The 24,539-nt window shown below is 38.9% G+C and overlaps 1 protein-coding gene across 2 annotated transcripts in view; it reads right to left on the bottom strand.

Moving 5' to 3' along the window:
• LOC140232539 (probable ATP-dependent RNA helicase DDX27) overlaps positions 1–24,161 on the bottom strand; it is a 72,086-nt gene extending 47,925 nt beyond the window's left edge. For both annotated transcript variants that reach the window (XM_072312636.1, XM_072312637.1), the window contains exons 1-6: positions 24,038–24,161; positions 17,985–18,185; positions 17,063–17,300; positions 15,492–15,607; positions 9,018–9,123; positions 843–1,016 (exon numbers count right to left, since the gene is read on the bottom strand). In XM_072312636.1, coding sequence (XP_072168737.1) covers positions 843–1,016; positions 9,018–9,123; positions 15,492–15,607; positions 17,063–17,300; positions 17,985–18,185; positions 24,038–24,130 — 928 coding nt within the window. In that variant the 5' untranslated portion in view covers positions 24,131–24,161. The remainder of the gene's footprint in view (positions 1–842; positions 1,017–9,017; positions 9,124–15,491; positions 15,608–17,062; positions 17,301–17,984; positions 18,186–24,037) is intronic.
• Between the last annotated feature and the right edge of the window lie 378 nt (positions 24,162–24,539).

Below are 24,539 nucleotides of genomic sequence, written 5' to 3'. Positions count from 1 at the left end.
CGTCCATTTGAACATAATAAGGTAGCTCAGTTATTGAATTTTTTTTCTTTTGATTCAGCCATATTAAAAATTTATGTAAAGTACTGCTGCAAACTAAGCTGTCTAACTGATGATTACATGAATTCTTGGAATGGTCATTATACTTCAAAGGAATTCAGTAATATCCATCAGGGCATATCACCACTTTTCATATGCATAACTGTTTGCACTTTAAAAAGTCAGATGAAGTTGGTGTAATTTCTATGTGGTGAGCTGTCAATACATAAGAAGCAACAATATGTACTTCACTGGACAGAATATATTCAACAAAATATGTAACATTTTCATTTTTGCACAGGTGTCACATCAAGAGAGATGGACACAAATTTCCACACAGCAAAAAGTATTCACCATCTGTGGGTACTTCTCTCCAGGTTATCAAATTGGAAAATTACACTGACATATGGGTGTTTTTTTCCATGATGGAATTGTTGCACACACATCAACCTGAAGAAAGCAATGTAGTCAATGACTGGTGGATACGTCTCCCCTCAAGCACTCACTACTTCTTTCATTAGAACAATCTCCTTGACCCAACGTATACACACACACACACACACACATACACATTGAATCATTTTCGCAGCAAATTCTTACACTGACATGTGGGTGTTTTTTTCCATGATGGAATTGTTGCACACACATAAATCTGAAGAAAGCAATGTAGTCAATGACTGGTGGATACATCTCCCCTCAAGCACTCACTACTTCTTTCATGAGGGCAATCTCCTTGACCCACGGCACACACGCACACACACACACACACACACACACACTGAATCATTTTCACAGCAAATGCTTACCAACTGCAAGACAGCACTCGACATTTGTGAACTCGGCGAGTTGCCTCGTGACGTTGAAAATCTGCACCCCGAGCTCCCTGGTTGGGGTGAGCACCAACACCCTCGTGACGGGAGACTGCTTCGGCTTGTAGAGCAAGCGCTCAAGAACTGGTAGCATAAATGCTGCTGTCTTTCCTATAACAACAAGTCGCACATGCACAAAGATAATACAATCATCTTGTTGATGGTGAAAGGCACACACGTACAAATGTATGCTGACAGGTTTATAACTAACTAGATACAACTGTACAAGGGATTGTTGTTGGCATGAAAAATCCTTCTACAGCTTTTTGACGGAAAAAAAAAAAGTGAACAGACATCCACTCATGTTGAATGAGCATTAAGATCAGCAACAAGATACAATCTAATATTTGAAAAATTAATATTCCCTTTAAAAATCCTTTATTTTACTTGTTATTTAGATATTAGCCATCCAGCCAGAATGTCCTTGTGTTCTTGCCATTAACATATTGTGAATTTGTTGATTTTGTATACTTTCACATCTTCTTGAGATAGCTAAATGTAGTCATCTCAGCTATTATAAGTAGATTGAACACTTAGGACTAATGCATGCTAAGATTTTTCTCATTGCTTCTTATGTCTGTGTCTTCATTATTTCGTTGTGTTTTGTTTTATACATGTGGCTTGAGCATGCTATAGAAGAGTCTGCGGTACGCCTGAAATAGAGGCAAAAGTCACAACCAACTTGAAGATGAATTTTTGTTCACTTTACACTTTCCTGCGATTTGAGGAGTTGAGAATAAGAACTTAAATATCACAGAAACAGTGATACTAGGTGGCATGTTGGCTGTCAGAGCACCATTCTATTTCCATCGTTGTTTCCTCCTCATTCTTATCATGCCTTGATGACTTCATTTTGAGTTTCAATTTGTGTACAAAGCTCTCCCTGCTCCAAGTTCTCACTAAGTGTAGTCATAAAAGCTCGGCTTTGACAACTTCACAACTACCGCAGTGCCTCTCTGTAAAACAATACACAAATTCTGTGCTCCTGAATACACAGTAACTCATCTACTATTTGAAGTCAACAAGAAAATATCCCTTGGTAATCGGTCATCTAGCCTCTGACAAAGATTCTGCTAGGATCCAAAGCTCGGGACCCTTTTGATTCAATTTTACTCCACTGGCTCTCTAATACTGGATAACCAGTTTTCAGATGCTTTTTCTTCTTTTTTTTTCTGCATTCTGTTTTAATATCTTTTTTTTTCATTGAATGCCCTTTCACTTCCTGCAACAGGAGTCCAATCAGTGACACAAGAAGAACTGCAATCCGAAACCAACACTGACTCGCTGGGGGCACAGTACAAGCAGCCATTCTGTACATGTTCAGGTGTCTTTACGCCTATCGAATGTCACTACAACTTGCGTAAATCATCTGGGCCGCAGATGCAAGCTGCACTGGTAATCCATCTGTTTCAAGCAATCCTAGCAATATTCGTGCATGCATGATCTCGCAGATAGCCATGATTGTGAACTCTTACACAAAAATATGTGTTGTCAACTGTCTCTTGGTTGATAAAGTTGAGAAGTTAATCGCAATTCAGAACAGACAAATGAGTTAGTTCGAAAGAAAGTGGAAGGACATTTTTAATGAGAGCACTCTTATACTTAGTTGTATGGGAAATGATTTTATAGACATTGAGTTTGTTTTATGTTGAATACTACAATGTTGTGCATGAGGAAAGGTTTTTATTTCTTATTCAGAGATGTAAGTATCAATTGTGAAAAAACTCACTACCTTGATTGTGTCAAGTAATGCATTTTTTTTTTCAATATGACTGGTATGAGACTATATATATATACAAATTTGGAAAATAAAACTGAATTAAAGAAAAAAAAAAACACAACTGAATGAGTCCCTTTCTCCCATGGTCCATCAAATATACCATGATAGATTGAGAGAAATCTTAATAGTAAGATGTGAGGAAACTTGAATACGAATAAACAAAAGTAAAAATTCCACGGCACACCACATACTTGGCTATTAGGGCAAAGGGAATATTATGTTATCATGATCATGAGAAATCTGAATAGTAAGATGTAACAAAACTTGTGTACGAAGAAAAAATGTAAAAATCCCACGGCACACTACATATTGGGTGATAGGAGCAAAGGGAACATAACTTTATAAACCTTGTTACGACCAAAATCACTCTGAGAATGATCGCACAAAAGAAACAATCAACTAATGTTCAGGCGGTTTATTAACAGTGATATTGTGGGTACAGACTGGTTATCGGTTTCACATCAGTACAATAATGATCAATAAAACAATTATAAATCGGTAATGGAATCACTTACAGGCAATATCCCTGGAAATCAAATAATCCTTTGAGAATGTCCAGATACGATGTTCGATGCACAAATTAATGGTCCTTGATGCACCGATGAATGATTCCTCCAATGTAAATCCAGAGGCACTGATTGCAATAATCCACGTTATAGATCCGGGGTAAAATCCACGATAATGGCCACGGCGAAATGTGCAAAATCCAAACGTTATGACGACCACGTCCAGTTGATGCGTTGAATGATGATTCACTTTATAATGTCCAGCGAGGAATCCAGCCCGTTACAGCTTTGCCGTAACAATGTCCGTTGACACTAAAATATGGAGTCTATCTCCACGAAGGCAAATTAATTCTCTGCAGGCAAAATGTCTCCCAGGCCTTATCTCCACAAACACAGTTTGTATAGCAGGTCAGCAGGTAACACAGGACTGACTATAACAAGTCGCTTCAGAGCCAGAAGTGACGTAACTCTTAGAGCAGAGGTGTTAGGTACTCTGCCTACCTCAGAATTTCTCCGGCTTATATACTATCCATTCACCCCTTTCTAGTACATTCTGTAAGTTTCTCCAACCTGGGGCCACATACCTGAACATACTAGCAAGTCCAAATTCCAGGAATCCTGGATGACTCACTGCCTAACTATGTGCATAACATCATTGCCAAAATTAACTACCAATCACATTGGGCTACAAGGGCAGTGCCTCACTCAGCCAGCACTTCCTAGAATTTTCTGGAATGGGTTAAATCATTCTAGATTGAGTGAGCTATAATGTATTTCCTGTCACATGCATACATGTACTGTAGCTACATTGTATACCACGTAGAAAATTCTCCACTGATCTGGTCAGCCTGTATGTACTATATCTATATCATATAGAATGTTCTCCATTAATCTGGTCACCCTGTGTACATACAATGTGCACATTAAAACAACCATGCATACAACCTTGATACATGTACATATAACTACTTGTGTGTACATTTGTGACACCATCCCCCATGGGAAAAAGAAAGCCTTGCCGTAGCAAGGGTTTCTTTTACCTTCACAATTTCTCATTGTTATTTACAACGAATGTGAGGTAACATCCAAACCAAGCAACAACAATCACATACTATCACATGCCTTTTGAATAGCTGCATTAATTCCATGTTCTCTTTTCATGGATACCATTTACATTGATACTGCTTGGATTCTATGAGCTTATACAATCATGTCAAACTGTTTTGCATACATTAATGGATATGCTAAATACATACACTGTATGTGATATGCGGTGAAAACTTTTCACCCTTGAATTCCACTGTGCTATCCACTACCTATGTCACACCAACTGACTTCCTGTCATAGCACTCTTTCAACATGTTGACATGACACATTTTCTTATCTTTGTGTCTGTCTGGTGTACTGATCACATAGTTCACATCATTGAGTTTCTTTTTGACACAGTATGGGCCACTGAACTTGGCTTTCAGTGGTTCACCTTGTATGGGCAGCAGTACAAGAACTTTGTCACCTGGTTTGAAGGTTCGGGCTTTGGCATTTTTGTCTGCCTTTCTCTTCATTGAGTCTTGTGACACTTTCAAGTGTTCCCTAGCTACCTCACAAGCCTTTGAAAGCCTTTCACGAAACTTTGACACATAGTCAAGTAGGTGGACCTCATCATCCTCAGTCATGAATTTCTCTTTGATGAGCTTCAGTGGGCCCCTAACTTCATGACCGTACACCAACTCAAATGGGCTGAAACCCGTCGACTCATTTGGGGAGTCCCTCGTTGCAAACAGGAGGAAAGGGATGCCCTTATCCCAATCCTCGGGATACTCCTCACAAAATGCCCTAATCATTGTCTTTAGGGTCTGGTGGTAGCACTCCAACGCACCTTGGGATTGGGGATGATAAGCTGACGACTTCAGCTGCTTCACACCCAAACGATACATCACCTCTTGAAATATGCCTGACATGAAATTTGACCCTTGGTCAGACTGCACTTCCTTGGGCAACCCATACCTAGTGAAAAACTGCACTAGAGCATCTACCACAGTCTTGGCAGTGATATTTCTCAATGGGATAGCCTCTGGAAACCGTGTAGACATATCCATGATTGTCAAGAGGTACTTATGACCCGACCTAGTCCTAGGCAAAGGTCCAACACAGTCAACTAGAACCCGACTGAATGGTTCTTCAAAGGCAGGTATCGGAATCAATGGCGCCGGCTTCACTGAATGCTGTGGTTTACCAGCCACCTGGCATGTGTGACAAGTCTTGCAAAACTCAGCCACATCCACATTCAACCCTGGCCAATAGAAATGCCTCATGATCCGATCCTTTGTCTTTCTGACGCCTAAATGGCCGCCAACAGGTAACTCGTGAGCAATCCTCAAGATCTCACCGCGGTAACAGGGAGGGACAACAACTTGACGGACCACCGTCCAATCCTCATCAGCTGGCCTATGGGGAGGTCTCCACTTCCTCATCAAAATGCCATCTTTGACATAATAGCACTCAGGGACCTTTTCAGCCTCAGCCTCAGAACACGCCGTCTGAGACAAGCCTTTCAACTCAGAGTCTGCCTGCTGTGCTTCAACCAAGGAAGACTTGCTAAACAGCCCATCACTGTTAGCCTCGGAGCCTAATACAGCAACCCCATCATTCAAATCCTTGAAAAAGGTTTCTGCCAACCAAACACCGGAATTCTCCTCCACATCAACAGAATCCGCATCATCTTGAACAGCTCTACGAGCCTGAGACCTAGTCACAACACAATCTGGGAAAATCCCAGGAAACTCCTCCTGCAACTGCTCAGTTTCAGCAACCATCACTGGTTTATCCGAAACAACTGGAGACGCAACCACCTTGTCCCCAGCCAAGTCATTCCCCAACAAAAAGTCAATGCCTGCCATGGGCAACTCAGGAACAACTCCAACAGTGACAGGACCAGAAACTAGGTCACACTTCAAATCCACTCTATACAGTGGTACTGACATATAACTGCCATCAACAGTCTGAATCAAGACTTTTGCATTCACTGCACTATCTGGTGGAAAAGTCATACCACCATCCACCATCAACGACTGAGAGGCCCCCGTATCCCGCAGGATGACTACTGGTTTACCTGCCTCACCAGAAGTACATGGGGTCACCTCACCATCAAACAAAAAGCTACGATAGCTCTCATCCACCTGCTTAGTCCTATCTTTGAATTTGGGAGATCGACTTTCAATGGCCTGTGCTTCACTGAACGAGACACTATTTTCGGGTAGGACACTTTTTGACATAACAAATCCCATGTCCTTCTTTGTTTTGTTTTGCAACTTCCAACACTGTGACTTCACATGCCCTGTCTTGTTACAGTGAAAACATTTGATGACATTTGCACTTGTACTGGACCCTTTGTCAGATTGAGGCTTTGGTGCTGATGAAGTTTCAGAACTCGTGCCTTTTTCAGAACCAGCATTCTTTGGATTGCTCGACTGATTTTTGTCTCTCTTATTTCCAGAGAAATTCCTGAAAGGTGGTCTGTTGTCATTTCTGTGGGTCAGCTCATACTCATCAGCCATCAAGGCTGCTTTATGCAAACTTGTCACTTTGTGATCATCCAAATGCGACCTCACACTGAAAGCAACACTCTTTTTGAATTCTTCCAAAAGAACAACCTCACGTAGGTTATCAAAATCCTGATCCACTTTCAAGGATCTGTACCACCTATCAAACATCATTTCTTTTTCACGAGCAAACTCAACATGTGTCTGGCCTGGTTTGCGGTACGAATTTCTGAACTTATGTCTGTACGCCTCTGGCACCAACTCATAAGCATTCAACACTGCCTTCTTGACTGTAGCATAGTCACGTGATTGCTCTTTTGAGAGAGATGAGTACACATCGGCTGCTTTGCCGACAAACACACTTTGAAGGAGCATGGGCCAAAATTCCTGTGGCCAGTTCAAACTGTCAGCCACCTTCTCAAATGACACAAAATATGCATCAACTCTGTTTTCTTCAAACTTTGGCACCAATCGAATGTTCCTAGCCAAATCAAATTCAGGGGGAGCCCTTTCACGATTTCCAACAGTCTGTGCATGAGTCAATTCCATCTCACGCAATTTCACTTGTTGCTCCATTTTCTTCTCTTCAATTTCAAGTTTCTTCATTTCAATTTCTCTTTCTCTTTCCCTTTCCTTCATTTCCATTTCTAATCTCATCTTCTCTTTCTCCATTTCCATTTCTCTTTGTTTTTCCCTTTCCTTCATTTCCATTTCTCTCGCCCTTTGATCTCTTTCTATTTCTAATCTAGCAAGTTCAAGCCGTGTTTGATCAGAAATTTGAGCATGATCTGGAGTGTCAATTTCTTCTTTGAGCTCCATGTGACCAGCTACTAAGTCAAGAATTTCTGCCTTTCTTACACCTTGTGGAACATCAACATTCAAATGCTGTGCAATAGCAGTCAAATCACATTTGCGTAACCTTTGCAAATCTTTGAGGGACAAATCTGTCCTCTGAACAAATGCCTGAACATCCATTGTACTGATTGACATTGTCACAATGTATTACACACAATGTACAATTGAACAATCAACTCACTGGTATTTTGTCTGTACCAATATTCTGGATTCCGGAACGTTCCAAATTCTAAGTTTTGGCTTTAAATTCACTTCCCGGACAAGCCCCCAATTTTGTTACGACCAAAATCACTCTGAGAATGATCGCACAAAAGAAACAATCAACTAATGTTCAGGCGGTTTATTAACAGTGATATTGTGGGTACAGACTGGTTATCGGTTTCACATCAGTACAATAATGATCAATAAAACAATTATAAATCGGTAATGGAATCACTTACAGGCAATATCCCTGGAAATCAAATAATCCTTTGAGAATGTCCAGATACGATGTTCGATGCACAAATTAATGGTCCTTGATGCACCGATGAATGATTCCTCCAATGTAAATCCAGAGGCACTGATTGCAATAATCCACGTTATAGATCCGGGGTAAAATCCACGATAATGGCCACGGCGAAATGTGCAAAATCCAAACGTTATGACGACCACGTCCAGTTGATGCGTTGAATGATGATTCACTTTATAATGTCCAGCGAGGAATCCAGCCCGTTACAGCTTTGCCGTAACAATGTCCGTTGACACTAAAATATGGAGTCTATCTCCACGAAGGCAAATTAATTCTCTGCAGGCAAAATGTCTCCCAGGCCTTATCTCCACAAACACAGTTTGTATAGCAGGTCAGCAGGTAACACAGGACTGACTATAACAAGTCGCTTCAGAGCCAGAAGTGACGTAACTCTTAGAGCAGAGGGGTTAGGTACTCTGCCTACCTCAGAATTTCTCCGGCTTATATACTATCCATTCACCCCTTTCTAGTACATTCTGTAAGTTTCTCCAACCTGGGGCCACATACCTGAACATACTAGCAAGTCCAAATTCCAGGAATCCTGGATGACTCACTGCCTAACTATGTGCATAACATCATTGCCAAAATTAACTACCAATCACATTGGGCTACAAGGGCAGTGCCTCACTCAGCCAGCACTTCCTAGAATTTTCTGGAATGGGTTAAATCATTCTAGATTGAGTGAGCTATAATGTATTTCCTGTCACATGCATACATGTACTGTAGCTACATTGTATACCATGTAGAAAATTCTCCACTGATCTGGTCAGCCTGTATGTACTATATCTATATCATATAGAATGTTCTCCATTAATCTGGTCACCCTGTGTACATACAATGTGCACATTAAAACAACCATGCATACAACCTTGATACATGTACATATAACTACTTGTGTGTACATTTGTGACAACCTCGTATTACCTGTTCCTGTTGCTGCACATGCACAAACATCCTTTCCTAGGAGAGCGACTGGTATTGTAGCTGACTGGATAGGTGTCGGCGTCACATAGTTCAGAGCACTAACTGCCTGCAAAACCAAAGAAGAAGGGACAAAAACCGTGTAAATAGGAGGCCTAAGTCTGATTATTACATGATTCATAGCTACAACCATATCTGAATACAAGTAGCTACAGCACAAATCATCTCCAAAATAGCACAGGTCATGTTGATTTCCCAGAATGAAAAGTGAAGACTCTAGACGATCACAACGGCTCAAAATTGTTTCAACATTACATGATCTGACTGTGAGCATTCAATATCTCTTCTAATGTATGGTTTAATAAACTCCAGATTAAACACTTAAAGGGAAGATAAACCCCAAGAGAAATGTGGATTGAGTGAAAGCAGCAACATTAGTAGAACACATCAGTGAAAGTTTGAAGGAAATCCGACAATCGATGCAAAAGTTATGAATTTTTAAAGTTTTGATGTTGGAACCGCTGGGTGAGGAGACTACTAGAGGTTATGACGCATGAGTGGACAACAATACAAAGAAAATATAAAGAAAATTCTGCAAAAAATCAATATTTCATGAAAATTACAAATTCCATCAACTTGATATTGACATATGTTAAGGGTAGCAATTATTCCCCCTGCTTTCTGAAAGCGGTTGGTCCATTGCTCTTTCATGATTCTAGAAAAGTGAATTTTTGTTGAATTTCCTTTATATTTTCTTTGTATTGTTGTCCACTCATAGGTCATATCCTCTAGTAGTCTCCTCATCCAGCAGTTCCAACACCAAAACTTTAAAAATTCATAACTTTTGCATCGATTGTCCGATTTTCCTCAAACTTTCACTGATGTGTTCTACTAATGTTGCTGCATTCACTCAATCCACATTGTTCTTTGGGTTTACCTTCCCTTTAATTGGGAAACGAAGTGTTTACTAAAAATGTATGACATGCATTGGATCATGAAAGAATGTAGTTAGCATTTTTGACAGATCCCCAACAAAAACAAGGAGATTTTTCCATCTGTTAGGATTGCTCAAAAAAAAAAATATATAACTCCTAATTCTGCTATTAACCTTCAAATCAGCTTTTACTCAAATTCACCCACATTCTGCAGAGAAATTTGGATTTCCAAAGGTGATTCTTTCCTTTAAAGCTGATGTGCCTGTCATCAGCCTGTCACCATCTCTTATATGGATGCACTTACTTGTTTACCATCTAATCTTTCTCTTCTACAACTTAATTGGCAAATGGCAATTGTTTCCTCACAGATGCATCCTACATACAAAACAAAACCAAGCATATTTCAATAATCACAACGAAATAACCACCAGGTGTGTTTTTTTGTGTGTGTGTGTGTGTGTGTGTGTGTGTGTGTGCGTGCGTGGAGACAAGAAGTTTTAAAGCATTCAGTAATTGGCAAGAAGTAAGGAATGTTCAGATGCATATTAATTTCACATTAGCTAAGATTCACAAAATTGAAATGCATGCATAAGTTCTTGCACTATTCCTGCACTATTTGCATTGAATGGCAGTGGCAATTCGCAAATATGTCATGCCGTGAAAAACGCTGTTGGCTCCAATTCAGGAAAATATCGTGCCATGAATATATCTTCCTTTACAGTGTGTCAATCAATCTTGCTCCCCTGTGCTGACTTACAAAATTTTATCCATTGATTAAAGGGGAATTAAAGACCAAAGAAAATTTAAGTGAGCCTGAATAGAAAGAGTAAAATATGACAAGCACAATTCAGTGAAAATTTGATCACAATTGGATCAAAAGTAAGGAAGGTATGAAATTTCAAGGATTTGTTAATTTTTGTACAACAGTTCTTGAACAGTTGATATGAATACAAATGAATGAGCTGAATATTTCATTGCCTCTCAATTTTCCATTGATTGTGTAAAAAAAAAAAAAAAAAAGGTGAATATTCAATTTTTCTGGTCTATTTCAGTATAAAATATAATGTTATTCCTGACTGAATAACTTTGAAATAAAAATCAATAACATATATCACGATATGAGATGAGGGCACACTTGTGTTTTATTGAAAAAAAAGAAGTGGAAATTTCATGATTTAATGTACAATATACTGTATGGCAAATTGTGAAGGGATGACTTTAATTCGGTGTTTGCATATATGATATTCATATTGACTGTATATGAACTGTTTCACAAAAAGAAGGAAAACTTCACAATTTCATAACTTCCTTAATTTCCTTCCTATTTGAATCAAACTTTCACTGTTGCACTTTTAAGATTAAGATTTTACTCTTTTTTTTTTAGACTAACTAAATGACTAAGCACAACTGCACAATATCATAACTTCCTTAACTTCCATTCTGTTTGAACCAGACTCTAACTGTTGTGCTTTTAAGATTTTGCTCTTTCTCTTTAGACTATTATTTGTCCAAGATTTCCTCTTTGACAAAGCATGAGGAGACAAAACCAATACTGTATGCGTCAAATATTTTGGAAGGTTTTTATTTTCACAAATTTCGCAAGTCAGGTGCTATTCACGAAAGTAAAGACACGCAAAAATAATGACTCTGATCCCAGCATGAACGTGACGCACGTGTATACATTTTTCCGTTCAGTACAGTACTTCACGATCGCCAATTAAACCACTCGCGAAATCGTTGGGAAGTCCCGATTCGTGAAAATTTAGACTTGCTAAATATATGCCATATACAGTACTAGTCCTGCAATGTCCATCACTTTCAGGGAGAATTCTTCACCCTTATTCATGTTCTTTTTCTCACTTATTTGCTTCACAATTTTGCCAACTCACCCAATCTCCCACACAGGAATGAAAGTCTAACTGGTATTGCATTTTCAGTTTTGAAATCAACAACTTTTAGACAAGAAAATGTCCATTTTGGTCTTAAAATAATTGATTAATTATTTGTTGTTTGTTTGTGTGTTCTTTTTTTTTCTTGGCAGCCCAAGGAGGGGGTTCAAATCCCCCCCCCCCCCCCCCCCCCCCCCCCCCCGTCGTAGATCCGAAACTGTTATCAAGAAGTATCAAAATATTTTAGCAACAAGATTTTCTGTCATATCCTACTGGGAGAACAAACCAAGCTCTTGCTGTCACTTTCATATTCCTCAATAATCAATTCACCATGCATCTTCTTTTTTTTTTTTTTTGGCCACTAAAGTAATTCTGTATGGTTTTGCTGTATTTGTACATTACACCATTCACTGAATATAAATAATATGAAACTAGACAAGCACTCTGAGAGTGGAGACCTCCACCACGCAGCTCATTTCCATCCATGCATGCATGCTGAAAATCACCCGATTTCCCTTTACAATGTAGAAATTGTAGCTGCATTCACACATACAAAACAGTAAGGTAACAATTGTGATCCAATTCTCAAGATTTGCATACTAAGGCCTATGTGAATCCCACCAGTGATAAAAAAGCCTTTTGAAGGCTTTTTCCATATTCTGCAACCTAAACTTGAGTTATGGGAAAATCAAAGGCCTGACAACAGAATATATAATATTGTAACAGTTTCCCTCCCTTTACAATCTATCCCTCATATTTCATTTCCTCTCTGATTTTACATATCAAGAGTGCATTACTATGTGTGTAAATACAAGGCACACACACACACACAAACAAACAAACACAGTACAATTTAATATAATACATTTATTAGGCACTTAATACGGATGTTTCTATGTAAAGTGCACGGTTTACAAAATAAAAAAAAAAGGGATTTAATCCAAACTACAAAGTACAAAAATACAAAAATATTAAAAACCTTTATGTAATTCAAACAATAGATGCAGTGTATCAATATCATAAATGAATGCTGAAAATCAAAGTAAGAGTGTACCTCCATCGACTGACCCACAACTGGGCCAATCAAGAGGACTATCTATTGAAGAGATAGTTTTCAGCAGGGTCTTAAACGGATTAACGGTAGTGGCCAGATGTATGCAGGCAGGTAGAGAATTCCAGAGAGAAGGGGCAATTGTATAAAAAGCATGATCACCATATTTTGTGGAAGGGCAAGGTTGAGGAGTTAAAGGCGCATAGTTCCGGTGGGTGCGAGGGCGCTGTTGGATGATACTGCCGATCACTGTTAGCATGATACGAAGACTGCCAAAGTTAAGCTATCATCAAGAGTAAAGAGCGTAGATGTTGATAGGTAACGTTGCCTTCGTTGTCTTCTCTGCGCATCACGCAGTCTGTAGTGATGCCAGGAAGTGTGCTTATGTGCTTCTTAGTATGACATCACAAAAGAAGTCTGCTAAAGCTGTCATCCCCCTCAGCCGAATCACGAGCCGAACTGTGATCGAACCACTGACTACAGTGGATCAGACTTCTTCGGACTCAGGGAAATGGGTCAAAGCATAGGCGCTAAAGAGGAGTCAATAGCAAAAGTCTCTGAAGGAAACTTGCGCCGTGCGCCCGCGTACGCATTCAACTAAACCACCGGGACCATGTGCCTTTAACTGCATTGCAGAAGAACTTTAAAAGATATGCGGTGATGTATGGGAAGCCAGTGGAGAGAATGGAGGATTGGAATTATGGGCTTGGATTTCCTGGAGAGGGAGACAAGTCTTGTGGCAGAATTTTGTACCCATTGAAGTGGGAGTATGTAAGAGGGAGTTTAGAAAATATGGAATCACACACACAGAGGTTCACGCCCTTTTTTTTTCTCTATTGCGGATTTAGAATCAATCAGTTTGTGTGGTAATTCCTGCACTCAACGGATCTGTATCATCATCTGTTCACACCCATCAGGATTACTGCTCCATCCCGACTGAGAGTCAAATATTCTATTTTAACATCAGTACTTGAATCTAATGAAAGACCAATTGATGCAAAACAATTTCTGTATTAATCTAGCATCATTCATGGCTTTAAACATGTTCACAGTAAGCTATCTGTCTAGCTCAAATTGTCCACCAACAAAGGAGAAGTGCATTTACATTGTAGACAACGGATACTTTGAATAAATTAAAAATTGATACAGCACTACAGCAAGCGTGTGACGTTAAAAGAAGAATAAGGAATCTCAACTGAATAATGGCACTTGCTGTTCTGAAACTACCTGGGAATAATGACTGGAGTCCCTCTGAATTTCTGAACTGAAAAGAAAGTACTATATACCATACATTTAGCGAATCATCATCTTTTTTTTTCTTCTTTTTTTTTTTGCGAATCAGGACTGCACAGCAATTACGTCAGTGGTTTAAAATTTGTGATCTCTGAGTACAGTTATAAACGGAGAAATGTATGTGTTCATCTCATATTCATGTCGGGTCAGAGAAAAAAGAAAAAGAGAGAAAAATAACAAAAATATGCATACAATGTATACTGATATACAGGGCTGCACACTAACCCATTTTTTTTTTCTACAGGTCCATCCTGTCTGTCAGACCAGTAGGTACCAAGTTTTTCCATGTTTTACTGGCAAATTCCTGAAAAAGTTACTGGTCCGACAGTGATTTTTATTGGTCAAGGGCCGTCAGACCAGTGCCAGTGTGCACCATTGACATATACCAGAGCTTGACTTGCTGGGCAGTCAGAGGCCAATACAAATCAATGCTGGCCACCAAATTTCCAAAAAGGTTATCTTTTGGTGGCCAGATCAGGTAACTGAGGTTTTTAAGTGTTTTGTTATGTTTCCTCAGACCAATACATTATTTTTTTCATCAGGAGGGGGGTGGGGGGGGGGGGGGCAGCACAAAATGTCAATTCGAATGCTTTCAGTGATCTGTATGGGTCACCAGAAAAAAAAAGGAAGTTAGTGTCAAGTCATGTACTGTATTCACATGATATGAAATGAATGTAAACAAAATCAGAGAAGCTGAGATGGGTCAGTAATGACAAAAATGGTACGAACTGCAACGTATCTGCCAGCATTTCTAAGTGACAGTAAATCATAGTCATCTCAAATTGATCATCTTTGAGATTTCATTAAAAGATTATTTGGGAAGATTCCCATATTATTTTGGGAGATAAAGTGACTGCAGCTGTTACGGTATATGTCATATATTTAGCAAGTCTAAATTCTTGCGAATCGGGACTCCCGACAATTTTGCAAGTAGTTGAATTCATCATCATGAAGTACAGTACTAAATAGAGAACTGTACGCGTGCATGTCACATTTATGTCGAGATCAGAGTCAATATTTTCGTGTGTCTTTAAATTCGGGAATAGCACCTGACTCGTGAAATTCATGAAAATAAAAACCTCACAAAATACAGTGCTTGCATAAGAAGTCTGAATTGAGGGATATGAAAAAACACACACAAACAAACACACACACACACACATGCACACACATACACAGATGTTTGACATGTTGTCAAACACTCACATAGCAGAGGAAAAACAGCATTTCTCAACAGCAAAGCAGAAGTTGTTGCCAAAGCAAGTATGGTAAAGGTCAATCTTTTAAAAATGGAGGCAAGGTAACTTACCCTCAGCAATGGACGCGAGAGATTCATTTCAGTGAAGGACACTGCCTTGTCTTGGTCGGAGACTTCCTCGAAAAATGCCTTATTCTCCTCCACATCGTCCTCGTCTAATCCCGAGCCTGTGACATGTGACAGTGGGATAGAAATCAGTCCTTTTGCCCCAGCCTTGTCTCTGATACATTTTACTGTACATTGCTGCCACTGAAAAAGATATCTACATGTACATTTATGTGAAGTAATTCGTAGTTCACATATTGGTCAAATAATATCATCAAAAGCAGTGCTTTGTAAATAAACTGTACATTGCTGCCACTGAAAAAGATATCTACATGTAAATGTATTTTTGTGAAGTAATTCATAATTCACATATTGGTAAAATAATATCATCAAAAGTAGTGCTTTGTAAATAAACAAAGACAAATAATATGCACGTTTTAAAGCAAGGTCTGTGCTCAGGTGATAGTTTGAGAGAGTGATCAGACTCTCTCTCTCTCTCTTTCTCTCTCCTCTCCCTCTGCTTTCATGGTCCCTGATGATCTACCTATGATCTACATACAGTTAAATATATCACATACCGGAAATGCCTGCAGTTTTGTTTTGGTGCTTGATATTATCGGCAATTAAGTGAAGAGCAGAAAGTTTACTTACATGATACCTCTCACATCCCACGTTTGCTGATGACTATTTTAGTTTGACAAATCAGAGCTAGTTGTATATGGTTATACATTCTACAACAAATTTGAATACAGGGAAACCTCATAATAACTTGGATACGAAGTACTGCTTCTTTATAAGGTGAAGCTGGCGGTCCTGATTTTCTGTACAATTTATTCGATGGCAAAGCACCCAACTTAAAGGTCCAAAGAAATCATAGATATTTCTTGTCATGGACATCCGCCTAGGTAATTTTCCCAAGTAATTTTGATTTTTACACTCACTTCTGGCAATTTTGAAAAAGAAACGAGATATTGAGAGAGAAAAACTGCACTTCCGAATGCCCCTCAATATTCTGCCTAAACTTGGCAAACCACACATAGTGCCAGGTCTCAGGAAAGAGTTCTGAAAAAACAAAACATACTAGCTTGCACTGTGTATAGATTTACACTATTTTTTGTCTTTGAACCTTTGCCAATTATGACTTTTTATTTATTATGTTAGCTTTTGCATAGTCCCATACATGATTATGAGTGCTGGTATTAAGGCAGGTGATTCTCTGAGTTGGAAAGACAATCATTTGCTTGTGCTGGCATATAGGTATCACCCCAAATTTAATACTTCAGGGCCGGCGGAGCGTTTTCAAAAGTGGGGGGCACTTCCGGTTTCATGAGCTAACGAGCAAATAAATAAATTTAAAAAAAAGGCCTTCAGCTCATCTTTCCCCTTCCACTTACGATACAGGCCCACACTTCAAGATCTTTTTTGTGCCACTTACGTACTTCCGGGTTAAAAAAAAAAAACAGTGGGGGGCCCAAAAATTGGGGGGAGGGGCAAGCCCCCCCCCCCCCCCCACCAACAATACAGAAATGCTTTGACAACTAACTGCAGAATATTATAGCACCATCTGTGTGAATTACCTTTCTGTTTCCTTTTGAGCCTCTTCTCACTCTTGGGGTTGAGTTTCACTTTGTCCCACCTGGAGAAGTCATCGAAACTTTGGACATTATCTTCCAGCTCCTCCTCCTCCTTCTCCTCTTCTTCCTCCTCATCCTCATCCTCAGAGTCGTCCCTCATGTTCTCCTCTTTGCCATGTTTTTTAGCCACATCAGCATCTGCTTGCTCACCATTTTCCCTCTCTATCTCCTTTGCCTCTTTCTGGGATGAATTTTGATGAAACAATCAGGAGCTTGCTATTACAATTGTACATCTTGTATGAATTTTCAGACAGTGAGCAACTCGCCATCTTAAAAGTTCCACAGAGTCATCCAATGTAAAATCCCAAATTTCAAAATAGTTCTTAAACGAGAGTTAGGGATAGAAACACCCACTGTAAAAATTGAATCAGTATAATTAATTTTAAGTATTGTTAAATATACAAAATGTGAACAATAGCTATGATAAATAAAAGTGTTTCTAGACTAAACTGTCTACAGTTACAGTTTAGTGAGAAAAATAGTGATATCTCCTTGTGTTTTAGACTTTATTGCAAAATTTTTACATGGTATGATATTTTGTGATACAAATGTCCTACACATATGCATCAAATGTGATATCTTGAACATTTTTAAGATTACTGCTCCCAATGGAAAATAGTACCTTTAACAACAACAACAACAACAACAACAAATCATCAAAGAAAGTCTGATAGGGAGCCAAAAATGATTTTTTAAAATCTGGTGGAATACAGAAGCATACAAAATCTAGCTGACTGTTACTACAGTACACTTAAAAACTTGACACAAGGGGGAAAAAGAAGAAAATAATAAATTTTACATGCTTTTAAGAAACAAACATTTCAGTCAAGTAACCTAACAGCCAACAAGAAATTTTCTGGCATACCTTTTTCCTCTCGCGACGAATCTTGGCGATCTTCTGCTCCAGTGAAGTTACAACTCGCTGAGAGGATGCAGCAGAAACAAGGTCGGATGACCACGGGTCATCGTCATCGGACAGGGTGTTGGCAAACTCAAAATCCTTGGAGAAGTCGTCCGCTCCCTTCTTAATTCTCTTCTTAGTGGCAAGCTTCTTTGGTTTAATGGCCTAAAGTTCAGTGAAATGAAGATGGCATTTGATAATCGTTTGCAAATTGCTCTAATCAAGGTATCCTGTATTTTTCACTGGCTTAAAATGCCACAGGCACCTCATCTCTCAAGAACTGCTGATGACAGCCCACAACAAGTATAGATGTGACATTCAGAATATAAAATATGCATACAAATATAACTCGAAGAGGGAAAATCGTTTCAGAGCAAGCAAGTTACTTTGACAATATTAGGTAATTGTTATGCAGAAAAAAAGAAGCCAGATTGACATGCTTAAGTTCTAACCTTGATTGGGTGGTCAAATATTAATAAGAACAGTTCAATCATAAATTCACTGTAATAACTGTGCATAATGGCATTTCAAAATAAACTCCTTGCAGTTAAAGTGCATCAATGTCTATCTGTATGCAAATTTATTCATGATGCTTATGACATCCAAAGGAAATTTACATTTTGTTGAAGATCTTCTATTGATTATTTTTGTTCAAATTGTGCTTTGCAATATCAAAGATGACAAAACTGCATTTCTTAGGCTGATATACAAAAACCAAAAACTTGTACTACATGTATTAGTACCCCTCAATCAATTGAAGAAACAAGTGTGCTAAATTATTTCACCTAAAAATGACTTGACTTACACATGAACTTTATGATTCTCTAATTTACAATGTAAATACTGTCTGCTGAATACCAACATATGATATCAAACAGGTGAACTACACATGATATAATACGGGTTCATAGTCTAATAACAGCCTTTGATTGCATAAATTTTACATGATTACAAAACAGCACACTATTTGCTATAATTCAGTTTCAGTTTAGTTTATTTCTGCATTTTTGTTTTTCAACTAGCTGATACAAAATTAAATAATTGATAATCAATTTTTAACTATACTGAGAGCAACAAATAATGTGAACAGAACAATTTTGCAAATTTATTATCAACCAAGACTAATCAATGTCAAATTAAGGAATATTTACACCTCATAAAATATCACCCCCCCCCCCCCCCCCCCCCGCATCCTTTTTTTTTTTCTTATTCACTTAAGTCAGAGTATGCCAATATATCAGATTTAGTATGCACCAGAATGCACAAGTTACAGCTTAAAGGGATGGTATAGTTCTTGGTTCAGATGGGGCTTCAGGTTTCCAACTTTTTAGTAAGATATTGAGAAACCTCTTATGAAATATGAAAGAGTAATTTTCATCAAATAAACTTTGAATTCCTCTTAGAATTGTATGCTCTGTAACATTCCATAAGTGGTTTCTTATAATCTCAAAAAAAAAGTTTAAAGCTCAATAGTCATCTCAACCAATATTATACCATTCCTTTAAAAATGGTAAAGCTCCAACCTGTGGGAGGGGCATACCCCTTCCCACTCGTTGCTTTGCTCTCTCAGGCAGCAATAATGCACCACAAATTCTAACACCTCACTGCTCTCTCTCTAACCTTGGCAACTTTTATTCAATTTAGGGTGAATCTTGAGTCCCATTTGTTCGTTTTAAGTCTTTCATAAGCTAGATAATTAGATATAACTCCCTGTCCTACGCCTCTCCACTTCTTTCCTCTCTGAGGTGAAGGTTCCCCTCCAAAGCTTGTAAGTGATTATCTTCCCATTCTGCATGTAGAATGAGGAGGAATCCGTTCAAGGGAAGAAGAACTTCAATGACACTGAAATGAGTCACCGTTCACACATGTATGCAGTTTCCCATGCCAACAGAGCAGTATGGGTGCAGGTAGGGGGTTCCTGCTACCTTATCTCTACAGTACAGTCTCCTTATTTTCTGTTATGAGTTATTCTGTTTTGAATGTGTAATTGATTTGTGTATATAAACTATGGAGAAACCAAGCAGGAAGGAGTCTCCTAAACTCTGCATACATTTCAGACCATCAATAGAAAATTGTTCCACATGATAGCAAGTGCACCTAGAGATCTCTTATACCCCTTTTATACTGTGCATGACTTTTATCTCGCTTCTGAGGAGCTAACTATAGCTCTGGCCAAGTCATTTTATAATGCCACCCAAGGTTACGTGCGAGACCAGACCTATCACCCATCCCCCTTGCCCTGCCCTCCTTCCAATGAGCGCACAAATTCAGTGTCATGCTTGACTTACATGTGTACAAGTACGAATTCAGTTCCGTTGTTATACGTTATATATGCAAAATTCAACCAATCATCTGCATAGATAAATTTGTACATAGTGTACGTAAGTACTGCGCTAGTCTATTCCTTTTTTCACGACTTTAATCATGTCATCTGTTGGTTCAAAGAGTTCACTGAGAGTTTTACTGAACAGCGAACAGTGAGAGCGTAAAATGCGATTAGTATACCAGAGCATGCAGTGCATCGTAATAAACACAGCGCGCCGGTAGCAATTAGTACAGCAGTATACGTGTACCAGTAAATGTACATTATTGGCAACCTGGAAGTGTGTACACCACTTCTGGTCACAGGTCAGTGAATTTTAAGCTCGAGCTAAACTCAAGATACCTTTTATACCAACGTTAGCTCGGACCTGAAGTGGACCTGATCTACCTCCATAGAGAGGACTAACTTTAGCTCGGGCTAAGCATTTTTCAACCTTTTCTACACCAGAAGTGAGCTAACCCCCAGTATAAAAGGGGTACTAGGGACTTACAGTGTAACATCAAGGAACAGGTCTCTCTTTTTTTTTAAACTAAACTAATATACACACTTTTGTACCAATGTGTAACACAAGGTATCTAATAACAGGGTTCTCTCTCCTTCCCACATGATGTTGCTTGCATATTACTTACTTGTATGTAAAGGTAATTGAGATTTGGATTCACTTTTCATGAGGTTATTGATACTAAATTTAGACAGGTGCTAGCAGTTCCTCCTCCTCCTCCTCCTGCACTGTAGCTTCATGGCTAAACATACTCCCCTGTACAGTACTGCCTTCATGTCACAATAATTGTGTTGTGACTAGCTGTAAGATAAATATAGACACCAGGTACGCTCATATTTTTCACGGATACACTACTAAGGAATGGTACAATTTTTGTATATAGAACTAAATATTGATTCTCCTCTAGATACATACTGTACCTTTATTCCTCAATTTGCCTTAAAATCTGTAAACTGGCTTGACATAATGATAATCGATTTCAAAGAAGTACATGTAACATTATAACTGTAACACTCACAGTCAATGATGGTCATAACTTTATCCCTTGACTCGATACTGACATATGTTATGGGTAATATTATTCCCATTGCCTTTAGAAAGAGGCAAGTCAAGTGCTCTTTTATTATGCGAAAAAAAGTGAAAATATGTTGAATTTTCTTTACATTTTCTTTATACTGTTGTACTCATATGACATCACGAGCCTTAGTAGTCTCCTCATCCAGCGGATCCAACACAAAAGTTTTAAAAATTCATAACTTTTGCATCGATTGTCCAATTTTCCTCAAACTTTCACTGATGTGTTCTACGATTATTGCTGAATTCTCTTAATCCTTATGTTAATGGAGGTGAACTTGTCCTTTAAGGTTAGCTACATTCTAGCTCAACTTTTATGTTAAACTCACATGGAGTTGAATGGGATAAATATCATTCCATTATTAGCAAGCCCTTGCACAGAGCAAAATTTCAATTTTTAACAGCAAAGCCTGACCATCACTGTGCTAATTCAAAATACGGTACATCGTAACAGCTACTGAGCTAGGGTTTTGACCAAAGACACTTTAGACACTGCTTTCATGGAAGTGCTTTGTATGAGCACAGTATGTGCAACGAAAGCTGCACAAACCTTGTACTGACTGTTCCATAGACATAAAGTGCTTGTACCGCTGCATGGACAGTGGCTATTTTTGACAACCATTCCAATCACAACTGAAGCAATCTCTATGAACTGAGAAGCAACAACCGTGCAAAGAAACGTGATCTATACCATGTGGAGAACTGTGAATTTAGTGTGCATATGATATTTAAATCTTCTTTTTCGGTAAGTTGTAAATTGTGTATATAATACAACATGTCAAAATTTGGTCACTTTCGATGGCCGAGAATTCTACTGACAACATGCAAATCACATCATTTCACATACTGACACTGTCATTCACAACAGGAAAGTCCCTTTAATGGTCACCTCCAAAAATCCATCAAATATCCAAAATTTCGGCATCAAAAATGCAGAATCGGCACAACTTTTCCAAAATGCAAACCAATTAAGTCCACTGTTAAGAATCGGGTTACCAAAATAGTGCTAAAAATCAAGAAATATGCAGTTCTCTTGTGAGATTTTTTGCTTATCGCAAGCTCAATCTGTGTGTGCTGGTATCAGTAAAAATGCAAAAGAAAAGCAAAATCTTCGTACGTGCCGATGCAGTGACTAAATACATGAACAGGGGTTGAATGAATGTGCCGACTAGCCAGAATTCAGTCACAAACGGGTGCCGCAACATCCCCAATGCAACTTTGCACAAACATTTCTATGGCACGGCGCATTTTTCAGAGCTGAGGTTTCCGAGGCCTACCGGCCTTGAGCATGCATTGTCATTGACCGAAAGATCGGCCTGTATCTGTCCGTCGGGGAATGTTCCGCGGAGACTGCGTCTGGCTTCACGGATCCCCTCCGTATACAGACCGAAGTCAATGATCCCAGCTCCTATGTGGAGCATCGCGCACAGCTCAAACGTTACGATAAACCAAATTTCAGACAGCTTTTTTACATTCAAACAAGTTTGACATGACACGACACATTATGCAGCAATATTTGGGATAAATTTCTCACATTGTGCAATCGAAATACTCACATAAACTCGATTATAACGCAGAAATTTTATTGATATCGCAACATCGCCGTTCGCGAGCAGTAAGTCGCCATTTTGAATCTGTAAGCCAATCACATGCGAGGTACGTGTTTTAGTAAAACAAACACGTAGAAACTACCTCGCATGTGATTGGCTAATAGATTCGTAGTGTATGTTTCTGCAGTTTGAATGTGACAACGCGACAGGCTGTGTTTTACGTTGAAAATTCTACTAAAATGTTGGACTATTCATTAATCTGGTGAGTGTAATGTATTCTTAAAAAGCTAATTTCACTATGCAAGCTTAAATTTGCCGACCTAGGGCCGTGAATTAGACGCAATCGAGAAGGGTGAGGTACCTCACCCAATTTTCCATAGAGACAGTGGTTAAGAACATCCACACAGCAATGGGTACTGATACCTTCCGTCTGTCTATGGAGGACAGCGATAATGGCAAAATATAAAAGAGTCCTCCGGACTGACGGATCTTTCTGTCTAGCATTGTCATTGATATTGAATGCACATTGGCTAACCAAAATCTGATCGCGTTGACAGGATTTCTGGTTGGTTATCATTATCACAGCGATATATTTTTGGATTTTCTGAAATTCTATGATGTATTTAACAAAATTAAAATTGAGATAAAAGAAGTTTGATATTAATGTAATAAAAGATTAAAATTCTAGATGACCAAATTCTGTCTGGTAATTTAACCTACATATGCATGGGTCAATGTGATAGTAGACTAGATGAGTTTAGCAGTAGACCTAGTACTAGAGTCTAGTACTAGTGATGATAGGAAGTAGACCATCTGATATTAGACCAAGTGGCAATAAAACCCAGAAGAGAGGTTCGAAGAGTTTTATGTTAGACCCTGCCCTACGGGTACTAGTCTACCTCAGCTCAGCTCATTTAAGGCTCATAGGAAGACAACAGACACGATCATCAACACGTGGGACTATTCAAGATCGGGTGGTCCGGCTAAATATCCTTAGTATAGTGTCTACTGTAGATCACAGCGCAGTATCAAAAAAAAAAAAAAAAAAAAAAAAAGAGTATGAATTCACCTCTTCATCACTACTACTGCCTTCAGAGTCAATGGCAATGTCGTCGTCATCTGCAATCGTCCCGATTAACCCAGGCGGGAGAGCCATGATCATTCATACACACAGCCAAGCGTTACTGTTGACACAGTGCATAGCCGGAACAGCTTTTGCATGCACATCTGTAACCACGTGTGCAACTACTACTAATAAGAACGTGGATGTGGTGTCATTACTGATGATGCTTTATTGTTGCTGACGTAGACTGCGCTCCCTCCTTGAATCCATCTCTACAGTAGTGTAATAAGTTCAAAGTACGGTTGTATGATCGACATATTCACTGATTTACGTCGACGAAGGGGCAATTTGTTAATCAGTTGCAGTATCAAACAACTCGACGAAAGAATTTCAAAAATACGGATACGTTCTCGAATTGTTATCCATTTTAGACTATATTGTTGATATGACATATCTCGGTAAACGAATAGATAGAACAGTGAAATGATACAGGTTGGCAGCTCGAAAT

Source organism: Diadema setosum, chromosome 9 (genome assembly GCF_964275005.1).
Source record: "Diadema setosum chromosome 9, eeDiaSeto1, whole genome shotgun sequence".
Classification (NCBI taxonomy): Eukaryota; Metazoa; Echinodermata; class Echinoidea; order Diadematoida; family Diadematidae; genus Diadema; species Diadema setosum.
The sequence above is the reverse complement of the archived record's forward strand: the minus strand, read 5'-3'. Positions and strand labels throughout refer to the sequence as shown.